We start from the raw sequence: 13,848 nt of genomic DNA, 5'->3' as shown, positions 1-13,848 counted from the left end.
CTATAGGTTCAGCACAATCCCAATCAAAATTTCAATGGCCATTTTGTAGAAATTGACAAGTTTATCATAAATTTCCATGGAAAATAAAAAACCTAGCAGTGTCCAAAAAACTTTGAAAAGGAACAAAGTCAGGGCACTATCAACTTCTGATTTCAGGACTTACTATAAACCTTCAGAAATCAAGACAGAGTGATATTGGCCTAAGGATAGACAAATAGATCAATGAAACAGAAGAAAGAGTCCTGAAATAGACCCACATTTATACAGTCAATTGATTTTTTTTTTTTAAGGTGCCAAAACAATTCAATAGGGAAAGTCTTTTTTAAATGGGGCTAGAACCCTGGATATCCATCAGAAAAAAATACAATGAAGTGACTCCATTTTATAGCAGATACCAAAATACAATAATTTTAGATAGACTATAGACCCAAATGTAAAAGCAAAATTTATAAAGCTCCTAGAGGGTATATAGAAGAATATCTTTGGAATTGTGACAAAGATGTCTTAGCACACAGCATCATAAGGAAAAAAGTGCCAAGGTAGGTATCACCTAAATTTTAAACTTCTGCTCATCACATGTGTTTGGACATATTAAGACATTTTAAATAAATGAACAGGCAAACCACAGACTAGGAGAAAATATTTGCTATACATATATCCGACAAAGGACTTGCATCCAGAATATATGAAGAACTTCTGCAACTCAATTTTTTAAAAAATCAGCTGAATAAAAAGTGAGCAAAAGACTTAAATGGACACTTTACAAATGAAGATATGCAAATGACCAAACAACACATGAAAAAGTACTCATCACTAGTCACTAGGGAAATACAAATTAAAACCATGATGTTATTTGACTATGTTCTCACTAAAATAACAAAAATGAGAAAGACTGAAAACATCAAGTGTTAGTGAGGATATGGAGCACCCAGAACTCTCACACAATGAGAGCGTGAAATTGTACAAATGCTATGGAAAATAGTTTGGCAATTTCTTACTTAGTGAAATGTACATTTACCCTAGCACTCATTCCACACTGAAGTGCTCTTCCAAGAGAAAGCAACCTTATTTAAAATAGCCCAAACTGCAAATAACCTAAATATGCATCAACATTTGAGTGGATGATTTAATTATAATATGTTCATACAGTGAAATACTACCGAGCAATAAAAAGAAGCAAATGACTGGGAAATGCAACAGTGTGGATCAGTCAAAAACATATGCTAAGGAGAAGTCAGACATCAAAGGGTAGATACTGTACGACTCTACTTTCACGAAGTTCTAGAACAGGTAGAGCCTATTTATACCAAAAATAAAGAACTTTGGTGAAGGGGTATGGGGAGATACCAACTGGGAAAAGACATAGGGCACAAGAAATTTTTTGAGGGGGAAGAAGTGTTCTATATCGCGATGGAGGTGTGGGTTACGAGAGGGTATAAATTTGTCAAAGCTCAGCAAACTGCATGTGGCTTCCCGAGGGGCGCTGGTGGTAAAGAACCTGCCTGCCAACGCAAGGAGACACAAGAGATGCAGTGGCATTAGATCCCTGGGTTGGGAAGATCCCCTGGAGAAGGAAATCGCAACCCACTCCAGTATTCTTGCTAGAGAATCCTATGGATGGAGGAGCCTGGAGGGCTTCAGTCCATAGGGTCGCAAAGAGTCAGACATGACTAAGCAACCGAGCACACATGCACAGCAAACTGTACACTTATGATTTACGTGTTTACTGTACATAATTATGCTTCACTTTTAAAAACTGAAAAGAAAAAAGACTGAGACACGAAAAATTGATTGGAAGCTCCATATTTAAGAGGGGGGCCACCATTTTGTTGAGGATGCCCCAAAATGTCAGTTTCTGGGGTTTTGGGGGGGTTTTTTGTTTGTTTGTTTTTTGTCCAGCCAATTTGCAGGATTAGAATCCTCTTCCATTTCTGACCTGGGAGGGCAAAAACTCTGATGCTACCATCCCAGGAACCAAGCTGGGGAAGAGGGCTGGGCCACAGTTAGCTTTCACTCATCTCCCTATCGTCACTCTGCATCTCATCCCTGCCTCTGTCCCCAAGATCACAGTCTCGGATTTGACTTTTCTAGAAACTCTTACTGTCTTTCTCCTGCTAGATGGGGTAAGGGAATCTGGACATTTAACTGCTTCTTACACAGACTTGCCACTTATCCTACTGTCTTGTTCCCACCACTGCCTCTTCTGAGATGCCTGGAGCGTACTGTTCCTGAAGCTGTCAACACCATGTAACCTGTTTCTCCTTGGCCCTCCCCCCTACAAGCATCAGTCCATCAACCTCTGCTCTGCAGGATCAGTTTCTACATAGCCATCCTTGTTCCTTCTTCAAAAACTATTGGCCCATCTCATGCCACCGTCACCCCATTCTCATTCCCTTTGTCCCTGGTGATTTACACATTTTTTTTTACTCCATTACCAACATTTCATTGTGGTTGTGAGAGGAAAAAATAAAAAAGCATGTGCTTAATCCACAAAGTTCCACCTGAGGCCACTTAACCTTTCTAAGTTTCTGTTTTTTTCATAGGTAAAACGGGGATAATGACACCTTCTTCCGAAGGTCATTAAGAGAATTTAATTATAGACCTGGGCACACTGCCTAGCACTTCATAGATACATGATAAATATTGGTTTCTTGTCCTTCCTTTCCCCATAATCGCATCAGACACCAGTGATCAGCTGGCTCATCACCTTCCATCTTCACCCCCAGGCCCTTCCTTGCCAACCACCATCCACCACTCTCTCCTGGCCTTTTGCAGACCTGTGTGTATTCTTATCACCTTCTGTGTGCCCACCACAGACAGGGAAATGCAGAGAGGCGCTCTGGGCCATCTTCAAGGTGTCCTCAATTTGTGGAGTTCTTTCTCCTTAATTGCTAAGGGATTCTTTCATTCCTGGTCTGCCTCAGGGGGCATTTGCAAATGCATAGGATCCAAGTGAAGGAAGACGATGCTATCACTCACATAGAGTGCTTACTCTGTGCCATTTTCCAGAGGAGGAAACTGAGCCTCAGAGAAGTTAATTGACCTACCCAGTAAGAGGTGGAATCAGGACACAAGCCTGACTCCAGAGTCCATGCTCCTAACCATTGTGCTACATTGCCTTGTGACCCCAGAGCCCTTGGCTCAGCACCAAGATGCAAAAGAATTGGGAGCGGCACAGACAGCGCCAGATGCCTGCTGTGGCCCAGGAGCAACACACACACCCAGAGATTCTACGAAACTCTAAGGAGGGCGGCAGGGGGACCAGGGCCCCAGTGGCCCCCAGGCAGGGGTTGTTACTTATCATCGGGACCCCTATCCCAGCTTCCAGGAGAAGGTTCCACAATGCCAGGAAGTGCCTGTCCTTCCTCTACAGTTGAGACTGTAACAATTTCCCTTTGACAAGCCCCTGTGGAGTGTGGAAACTCCTCAATGGGCATTTAAAGCCACACATGAGTCACTACAGCAAAGACCCCAGGAGATGAAAGGGGTCCGACACTACTAAGGGGAAGAGGACTAGGTTCTCTGGAGAATTGAGTGTGCCCAGCCCCTCACAGCCATTGTCTTCATCAAATCTCACTAGAGTCCTTCACAGTGGGTGTTACTGCCCTCAATTCACAGAATGAGCAAACTCAGGCTCAAAAACATTAAGTGACTTGTCCAAGACCACGTAGCTAGTGACAAACACTAAGCCCTCTGGACTGTGGATGCTCTTGGCACAGCACCAGGGCATGGATTGAACTTTGAGAGGCTTGGAGCAGAGGAAGAGGACTCAGGTACTGCCCGCTCAAACCAGTCCTGCAAACAGCAGCAGGGCCTCACAGGCAAGAAGACTGTCGCCCAAGTGATCATGTCACTTGTCAAAGGTCACCCAGCCCTTGGAAATCTTCATATCCTAGCCTACCCTTTGAAGCCTGGGGATTGAAAAGGGAGCTCCACTCTTCAGGATCTTTTGAATTAAACTAATCCCTAATATCAGGCATTGCTTTAGAAGCTTGTTCCTCAATGTATGGTCCCCAGACCTGCAACATTGGCACCTTGTGGGAGCTTGTTATTACCAGAAATGCACAGTCTCAGGTCTAGGATCCTATGTGAGTTCTCCAGACCTCACAGGGGTCCCTTGTGAATGCCCTTGTCTGGGAAAGGGCAGGCTCATGACTCATATCATGACCTCTGTGAAGGGGACTAGACCCCAGGCCTCCCAGAGCCAGCATGCTCTAACCAAAGGGTAGGGTTTAGACTAAGCAGAGTTGGATTTGGGTCACGGATCTTTGGGCAAACCACTTCCCTCCATCCAACCCTTGGCCTCAATTTCCTCATCTGCAAGATTGGAATAATGATCCTCCTCCTCCTTTCTCCCAAGGATGCTCTGAGATTGAAAGACATCATTATACCAAAGTGTTTTATAAAGAGAAAAACTCCAGCTTACTGTTCCCTCCCCTCTGCACCCTAGAAGCCCTAACCCTCTTCTCACTTTCTCTGGCTTCCAGGCCTGGCCTGGGACTCCCACAGAAGCACTGAGCTCTGCACAGGTGGAAGGACGCAGACCCATGCTGCCAAGTTATGAGATGAGGCACCCAGCTGTCTTTTCAGCCTAGACCTGAAGTAAGACCAGCATCAGGAGTGGGCAGAGTGAGGCCCTGGACCCTTGCAGTCACCTCAGCAAGCAGAACACCCACGAGGCAACCCACAAAAGTCAGTGCACACAGATCACACAGCTGTGATGGCAGCATCTTGGACACCCCGGAGGGGGACCACTTCCACTGGGTGAGGCCTGAGCCCTCAACCTGGTCAGAAATTTGCAGGGATGAAGGCTGAGAGCTAAACATGGGTTTCCTCTCTCATGGTCTTCAGTCCATGAGACTTCTAGGGCAGGCTCACACCCACCCAGTGCATCCCTTTCAGCACCTCACTTAATTCTCACAACCATCTCTTGAGGTAGCAGGTATTACTATTATTCCCATTTTACAGATGAAAAGCTGAGCCTCAGAGGAGCGAGGCCCCTTCCTTGTCTAAGGCCACACATTGGTGAAAAGCAGAAGGAGGTAGACACCACTCTGGCTCGGCTCCCCACCCTCCTGTTCTTTCTCAGATTCCTCGCTGGTTATGACGCTGTCCCTGGCCAGTCCTAGACAGCATATTAAAAAGCAGAGACATTACTTCGCCAACAAAGGTCCATCTAGTCAAAGCTATGGTTTTTCCAGTAGTCATGTATGGATGTGAGAGTTGGACTATAAAGAAAACTGAGCGCAGAATTGATGCTTTTGAACTGTGATGTTGAAGAAGACTCTTGAGAGCCCCTTGGACTGCAAGGAGATCCAACCGCTCCATCCTAAAGGAAATCAGCCCAGAATGTTCATTGGAAGGACTGATGTTGAAGCTGAAACTCCAATACTTTGGCCACCTGATGCGAAGAGTTGACTCATTTGAAAAGACCCTGATGCTGGGAAAGATTGAAGGCGGGAGAAGGGGATGACAGAGGATGAGATGGTTGGATGGCATCACAGACTCAATGGACATGAGTTTGGGTAAACTCCGGGAGTTGGTGATGGACAGGGAGGCCTGGCGTGCTGCAGTCCATGGGGTTGCAAAGAGTGGGACACAACTGAGCAACTGAACTGAACTGGCCATCCCTGGGCTGGCGCCTCCCTGTAAGACTGTGAAGTTTTCCCTGTCCCTCGCTCCGCCCTGTGGTCCCTGGTTCTGCCAGCCTTTCAGGTGTAGGAACCCAGGGCAACACGGAGACATACCCCTGGGGACAGGCGCATCCTGAGAGGCAGGGCCCACGGGCTGGCACGCTCAGGTTCAGCAGCTGCTGCTCACACGTCCTCTCTCTGTTCAGCTCAGGGTCGGCGTGCAGGTCGCTGCAGTTCACAAAGACCTGACCCACTGGGCAGGCGGCAGCTGGAAGAAAGGAGGGTGGTGCTGGCCAGAGCCTGGACCCTCAGAAGGATGCTTGCAACACCTGGGCCTGGGGTGGGTTCCTGGGAGGCAGGGGTGGGGCGGGCAGGGAGGCCTGGGGACTAGCATCTGGGGGATGCAGGCAGAGATGGGGCTCTGAGGCTTTCTGCCGCCCTGGCTGCCTCTGAGGCATCCCTCCGGTTCCCAGGTGCAAACGACAGTGGGCTGGAGGGGTGTGTGCTGTGCCACAAAGGACAGCCTCCACCGGTACCAGTTACCGGACGCATCCTTTTACCGGGTACTGCTCCCAGCCCTTCACCTGCATTTTCTTATTTATCCTGCCATAACTCTGCGAGGTATCACTATCCCCCACTTTCCCATATGATGGAGAGAAGCCACTTCTGCTTTCAAAAGACATGATAAAGAAAGAAGAAGCATCCCGGAGGAACCAGAAGTGGAGCCAGGAAGAGGACAGCCACGCAGTGTGACAAAGTGGCTAGGAACGTTTAACAACAGGAAAGTCAACTTTCCGTTCACCTGTATTTCTGTGACACAAACCCACTCTCTCTTCCAGAGCCTTTAGTCAAGTCGGCCTTGTACACTTATACCAGGCGAGTGATCTTAGGGAAATCAATAAAATGGAGCTGAATTCTATGCCAACGCTGGGATGGAACAGAGAGAAAGGGATAGACATGGGAGATGAAATAAAAGTACCAAAGAGAAGAAATCTGAGGACAGGAACTACAAAAAGAAGCACTCTTTGAGGGATATACAGGAAACGTGGGAAGAACGCAGGCATCTGGGTTATACAGCAAGAGAGGAAGCAAAGGCTCAGAGCGGTGAGGGGAGTTCCTCAGGGCTGCACAGGTGAGGGCTGGGCAGGATGAGAAGCCAGGGCTCTCTGGGTCTGGGGGCCCAGCTCTTCGCCACCTGCCATGTGATGACTCTCTGATCATCTCTGTGCTGGTCCCCATACTTCGTGGCATCCTCTGCCCTCCGAGGCCCTCTCTGAGGGTTCCAGCTCCTTGCTCTAGCACCTCCAAGACACTCCCCGGCCAGCCCACCACTGTGTCATCCAGCAACCCCCCCACCACTTCCACTGCACGTAAGGGTCTCAAAGACCCAGCCTATCCTCCCCACTGCTGTGACCCCATATCCCGCACAGGCTGGATACAGAGTCAGCCTCAGCCGACACACGATGGTTCAAATGGAGGAAATCCAGGAGCCAGGGGAGGTCAGGACTGCCTTGATATCCCAGCTGGTCACCTCCAAGGGAGACAGAGTCTCGGCATCTCCTTGAGAAGCAAGAGGGACAGCCTCTAGAGTGGAGCTGAGGCTGGGACAGGATCTCATGAAGTCACACTCTAAGCTGCAGCCTTTCCCGAGAGGACAAGGACTACAGAAGGCTTGGTTTGGCATGAGACCTGGGGTGGGCTCTCCTCATCCTGGCCTATCCTCTAGCTCCCAACCTTCCCCTCTCCCCCATCCTACCACCATGATGGAGCCCCTACCCTCCCAATCCCCCTTACCCGGGGCTCCGCTATCACAGCTCATGACTCCATCTTTGCAGCGGCTGCAGAGAGAGAGAGAGAGGCACTGGGATCAGCCCACCAGTCACTGCAGGGCCCAGAGACCCCGAGTCACCACACTCAGGTCATTGCGGGGATCGGACAGACATCCCACTGCTGTCTCTGGCTCCCTGTGCAGAGAGCGAGGGTGTCGCTTCAAGGAAAGTTCCACACAGCTGCATATTCCTTAGTCAGCAACTTCCATTTAAAGACAGGAATAATAACACTGCTGTCTAGAAAGCTCACCAGTGGCCCAGAGTCGGGACGTCGCTGTCTCCAGGGGGATAATCCATTCCTTGGAAGTGGCAGGAGCACTGGTTCCTATGAAAGCCGGGAGCGGAGAAAGGTGAGCCGACTCCGGAGTCAGGGAGCCCGCCCTGCAGTTAGCCAGGGGCATTCACCCCCAGCATCTGTTCTGATAGCTCAGTGCCTATAACGCACGGGTGGTTAAAATATTTTGAACACCAGGCTAGGCCCCCCTTTCTCTTCCTTACAGGGGATCCGTAAAATGGGGATCCTTACACGACCCTCTTCACAGGTTCCTCTTTGTAGGTCATTTGAGGGCAAAGACCGTGTTTCCTCCTCCCATACCTCAAACAGCTGGTTACTGCCAAGTGCAGGCCTTGGGGCAGAGCAGCTGAGGGCTGGACGGGTTGTCTGAACTCATCCAACCCCAGTGTTCCTCTCCATCTTCTCCCTCCCTACCTCCTCCTCCATCCCACATAACCCTCACAGGCTCCCCTCGCTCACAACACTCAACCTCAAAGGGTGGGGGCATGGCACACATCTGGATCTCAAGTGAGGACTCCAGCTCAAAAGGGCTCTGAGCAAATCAAATATGTCCCCCACCATTCATGTTGATGTCCCCCACATTCAGTTGAATGTGATACCATTTTACAAATTTTTTAAAAAACAGGCCTGGAGGGGACCAGGGGTCTTGCCAGTCAACCCTGAGATCTTGTGGGGTCACCACCTCCCACCTGCCCCTTCCACTCTGCCTTCCAGCCGCACGGAGAACGCCCACAGTAGGTCTCAGGATGCTCCCCAAATCCCCTTCGCCGGGAGCACTCCTTCCTCAAATCCCCACTCACATGCCACTTCTCAGAAAGGCCTTCCTCCCATGCTCACCTCATGTGACATAAGAGCAACCCCTCCCTCCCCAGGACTCCCTGGCCTCACTCGGCCGTATTTGGCATCGTAGCTCTTGTTACCAACAGATCCGTTGAGTTTTTGTTTATTTGCTTATTTTATCTGTCTCACTACCTAGAATGTGAGCTCTTTTGAGGGCAGGATTTCGTTTTGCTTGTTGCTGAATTGTCTAGAAATGTCTGGAACATACCAGATCAATCAAGATGTGTGGAAGGAAGGCGGAGATGAGGGCAGAGACCCCCTCAGCTCTGTGGGGTTGTCCTGTCTTGTAGCAAAGTCAGACTGGACCAAAGAGCCAGAGATGGGGAGAGAGGCCTGGGCAGGAAGTGGGGAAGGCGTCCAGTAAGCCCAGCTTATCCCCCAAGGCCTGCCCTGCAACTGTGAGATGAAGTAGGCCCAGGCGGGCACCCAGTTTCATGTGCTCTGGAGACCCCAGCTTCACTACCCCCTGACAGAGCTCAAGCCAGCCTCCTCACCTGGGGACACAGAGGTCAGCCTGGGTGTCCAGATAGGTGTCTGGGGGGCAGGCACAGCCTTCCACACACTCGTCCCCGCTGAGGTCACTGCCGCCAGCAACCCCACAGGCCTCGGGGCCGGCCAGGTCCTGGCAGGTCTGCCCACACAGAGCCACACACGGGCTGTACTCCTTGGTGGCCTCACAGGACAGCGCTGTGGCGAGAAGTGTGACCGTGCGCGTGTGACTGTGCCTCCCTCGCACACCCACAGTTTGTGGAGTGGGGTCACCGTCATAAAGAAGAGACCCGAGAGCCAGAGGAGTTAAGACATTTGCCCAAGGTCACAGCTGGGATTCGAACCCAGTTTCTGCCTCCCACTCCCCCAGCACGGCAGAGCCACAGAGGTAGATCCCATCTCCCGAGGTCCGCCTGGACACTACCATCGGCATTTCCGTCTCTCTGCAGGGCATTCCTCTTAGGTAGTGATTTTGCGGGGGGAGTGGAGGTCGTCCCCTGACAGTCCTGCACTCCCCCCATCACTCACACATAGACACACACACACAGGTGTGTAAATACACACACACACACACTCTGCCTCTCTCACTTCCGTGGGTTGCGAAGATCAACTGTGCTCCCTCCAGCAGCGTCTCAGGGGCCTTGACCAGGGGCTGCCCTCTCTTCAGCTGGCCACCAGCCCACTCCCTGGGGTCTCCCACAGCCAGTCGGGGGGCAGGGGCAGGTGGACACTCAGATCTGGAGCTCCGGCTCCTCCAGCGCCCTCCCAGGGCCACACAGGCGTGGGGCGCTCACCGCAGCCTGGCAGGCGGGCACGGAAGTCAACGGCGAGCCCGTGGCGCTGGCACAGGTGGGCGTAGTGAGCCAGTGTGGCGCACAGGCAGGGCTGCCCACAACGGCAGGCATCTCGGCGGCACTGCTCGAAGTAGGGCACGGGGCTCAGGTACGCGGAGCAGGGCGCAAACAGCTCCCCCGTGAGCACGCTGCAGGCCTGCAGGGCAAAGGAGGCTGGAGATGGACAAATGGGCGAGGGTCAGGCGTCTGATTTGCCCAGTGCTCTGGGCCCCAGCTTCTCCCTCTGTCCCTCCCCACAGCTGCGGGATTGTACACCGGAGTGTGTGCGCATGCGTGTATGTGTATATATGTGCGGTATATATGTGCATGAGCATGTGCAGGCGCTCACACGCATTCCTCATGTCAGGCATGAATCCGTATGTGGAAGGAGTCACAGGAGTGAACAAAACAGGAAACATGCAAAAGTCCCTGCTCTCATGTAACAGACATTCTGGGTTGGGGAGACCATCCCTAAACAACTTAAACAGTAAATTTAAGGTGAAGAATCTAAGGAGAGAAAGCTGGGAAGGAGAATGGGGATTGCAAGGTGGGGGCAGGAGGGGAATTGTGATTTTAAACCCAGTGGTTCGGAAGGCCTCAGTGGAAAGATGATGTTAGAGTAAAACTTTGAAGAGGATGAGAGAGTCAGGCGTGTGTTTATGAGGAAAGAACATTCCAGGAGAATGGAACAGCAAGCGCAGAGACCTGGAGAGGAGACAGACCAGGCTGGGTCGGAAGAAAGCAAGGAGGCCAGTGCTGCTGAGCTAGGTGGAGGGTGGGTGCGCGGAGGAGGTGAGATACGGGGGATGGGAGGGGAGTGCAGGGCCTGGCGGGGCCACTGTGAGGACCTGCACTTTTGCCCTGAGAGCGGGAAGCCCGTACAAACATGCGTGTAGGTGACAGGGGTAGAACGTGAAGTTTGCTTCTGATCCTCAGTTTGCCCTATCCTCACCAGAAGGGAAGGCCTGTCCCCTCCCCACAGCTCCTCCTTTCTGATCACTCCTACCCAACGTGGTCAACATCCTCATGCCCAGGTTCCCATCACACCTCTCTCAAACCAACTCTACCCACCACCTCCCCCCCACCAAACACCTCACCGGCTTGCAGGTGCACATCGCAGGGGTCCAGCGGGGAGCCAGAGACCAGCGGGGAGCAGGCGGACAGAGTTTTCCAAGAATTGCCAAAGAGTTGTGGAGTGCTCTCAGGCACACCCACTGGGGACCTGCAGCCATGGTAGAGCCACATTCACACAGTGGCCCATGTGCACCCAAGTGAACACAGAGCATACACCCAGGGGAGCATCCAGCTGCTCATGCACACATGCATGTGCACACACACACACACACACACACACACAGGCAAACATAAAGCATGAGCACCCATATTCAGATGCATACATATCCTCGCAAATACCTAAAAGGCATAGGTCCACATATACCACCTGTGTGCGCGCGCACACACACACACACACACACAGCACAAATATATACAGACATGCAAACAAAAAGGAGATCTATGCAGACACATTCAAACACATACTATTACAAATGCGCATGCATACATTTACATATCACATTTAACAGGCTCCATACGGGCTTGGGGCCATACACTAGCTCACACTCCCTATGCACCCTTGGGTCTTCATGTCAGAAAGAGATAAACAGGGACACCATGAACCAAACTTCACCAAGTAAGGACTTCCTTCACCCTCTTCCATGGACAGTTCCCCCAAACTCCTTTTCCCTCCTTCTCTCTCCAGGTGGGAAATAGTCACATGAGGGGCAACAAAGGGTGGGAGATACTCAAGTTTCCTAGATATCATCAGTCTCCAAGGGTTACTGAACTGGGTGTAGATGGTACAATGGCCAGAGGTCATAGGTCCATGAGGGGCAAATTCCGCCTGGCGCCCACCACATGCACATTCCTGCTCCAGAACAGTGAAAACACAAGTTACACAGAGCACTATTTCCACCCAGGATTCATGGCTAGGAGTATGGCAAGCAGCACACACACTAAATAAACAAGGTCTGCTCCCCTCTTTCTGACCAGGTGCCCTGACACCAGGCAAGGAGCTGTCCACCAGGCAAGGCAGAGTAGGATGTTACATTTTAAAATGTACCTGCATGGAAAAACTCTCAAGTTTTTTGTATTCTTCATTTTCCAAACAAATTTTCATTTCTGGCTGAAGAAAGCCTCTCACGTTTCTATCTACATCACCCAATGTGTGTAACTCGAAGGACTGACCAGAACCTCCAGCCATCAAGATCAATCATTTGTTTTCCTTTCTGGAAAGTCTGACTTCTGTCCCCTCCCAAGTTCCCAAACTGTCCATGCCCAGGAGTCAGCATTTTAACATGCTCTCGGGATGACTCTTTGGCACAAGAAAGACTATGAACTCCTGCCTTAAAGAAACACATGCTGTGCTTAATCACTCAGTCCTGTCTGGCTCTTTGCAACACCATGGACTGCAGCCCCGCAGGCTTCTCTGTCCATGGGAATTCTCCAGGCAAGAATACTGGAGTGGGTTGCCATGCCCTTCTCTGGGGATCTTCCCAACCCAGGGATCAAACCCAGGTGTCCTGCATTGCAGGCAGATTCTTAACCGACTGCGCCTCCAGGGAAGCCCAAGAATACTGGAGGGGGTAGCCTATCCCTTCTCCAGAGGATCTTCCGGACCCAGGAATCGAATCAGAGTCTCCTGCATTGCAGGTGGATTCTTTACCAGCTGAGCTACCAGGCAAGCCCTAAAGAAACATATTTAAAATTTAAATGTCAAGGAATAAACAACCAGTGATGCACCTTTTGCACGGTGAGAACCCATGGGGGTTCTGGAGAAATGTTATTAGAGAGTGTCCAGGTGCATATAGTCTTAAGGGCCCTGCCTTCCCCTCTCCTTCCGGTTCCAGAGCCGGGCACATACAGGAAATCGTCCTGCGTATTGCCGTTGAAGGTGCCGCAGAGGCCCACGGTGTCCTCCACCCATCGCTGGTCCACCTGCAGGTACAGCCGCAGTCCTTCGCGGTCGTAGAGCACCCGCACACCCACGTTGGTCCTCACGCGCAGGAACACGGAGGACAGCCTCCGGATCTCAAAGGCGTCTACGCACAGAACGGAGAAGGGGATATAGGAAGGTGGGACAAGATCACCCCATCCACCGCCATCACCCACATAGCCCATGCTCGCCCCATACCCAGCCCAGTCTTCACACACAGTAAAGCTCTGCCATAAAGAAGTGAAGCTCTGGGTTGGTTTGGGGAGCCCTGAAGAAATCCTGGTCAATGATGAAATCAGGACCCAGGGATAAGCTACCGTAGCAGCCCCAGATGAGAAATTTCTTGTAGCATTCAGTGCCAAGTAAAGGCTTGCCTCCCTAAGGAATTGGTATGTTTTCTTCTCTAGCAAAAGAGACTTTTTTTAGTCCAGTGTTTTGTTATTAGCATTAATATTTGTTCATACTGAAGATTCAGGGATAAAATAATGGACAGAAAACTGGGATGTAAGCAATACGACATGGATGTATCATAAGTATATAGGAATATTTGTTAATTATTGGACTAAAAAGATATAAGATGAAATTACATCAATTATTTTGTGCTCAGTCTTTCTGAATGTACTTTTGGTATTAGATACACAGCAAGTGCTTATACTTGGAGATTCTGCCTTTTTCTTTAGCAATGAAAACATGCTTATCCTTGATTAATCAGAATCAGTTTCAAAAGGTAAGACTTCTTAAAGGTAATCATGACATTTAGTGCTTTAGACCAGTACTCTTGTTGGGCTGGCTGCCAGATGACCGCTCTCGCTCTTTAGTAATTTCCATCTCAATTTTGGCTTTGATTTTCTCCCAGTCTAATTGGAGACCTTCTGCATACTGCAGGTATCATTTATTAGTTTCCTATTTACCAAATGTCTCCAAAAATTTTTGACGG

The 13,848-nt window shown here is 50.3% G+C and overlaps 1 protein-coding gene across 1 annotated transcript in view; it reads right to left on the bottom strand.

Annotated features, from left to right (window-relative positions):
* The window catches only part of OTOG (otogelin), an 84,465-nt gene that overhangs the window by 53,406 nt on the left and 17,211 nt on the right, over positions 1-13,848 (bottom strand). The window contains exons 17-23 of the mRNA XM_020904767.2: positions 12,840-13,017; positions 11,017-11,141; positions 9,881-10,093; positions 9,092-9,284; positions 7,713-7,787; positions 7,428-7,471; positions 5,748-5,901 (exon numbers count right to left, since the gene is read on the bottom strand). Of these exons, the coding sequence (XP_020760426.2) occupies positions 5,748-5,901; positions 7,428-7,471; positions 7,713-7,787; positions 9,092-9,284; positions 9,881-10,093; positions 11,017-11,141; positions 12,840-13,017 (982 nt within the window). The remainder of the gene's footprint in view (positions 1-5,747; positions 5,902-7,427; positions 7,472-7,712; positions 7,788-9,091; positions 9,285-9,880; positions 10,094-11,016; positions 11,142-12,839; positions 13,018-13,848) is intronic.

Source organism: Odocoileus virginianus, chromosome 10 (genome assembly GCF_023699985.2).
Source record: "Odocoileus virginianus isolate 20LAN1187 ecotype Illinois chromosome 10, Ovbor_1.2, whole genome shotgun sequence".
NCBI classification, from domain to species: Eukaryota; Metazoa; Chordata; class Mammalia; order Artiodactyla; family Cervidae; genus Odocoileus; species Odocoileus virginianus.
This window is presented reverse-complemented; position numbering and strand designations above follow the sequence as displayed.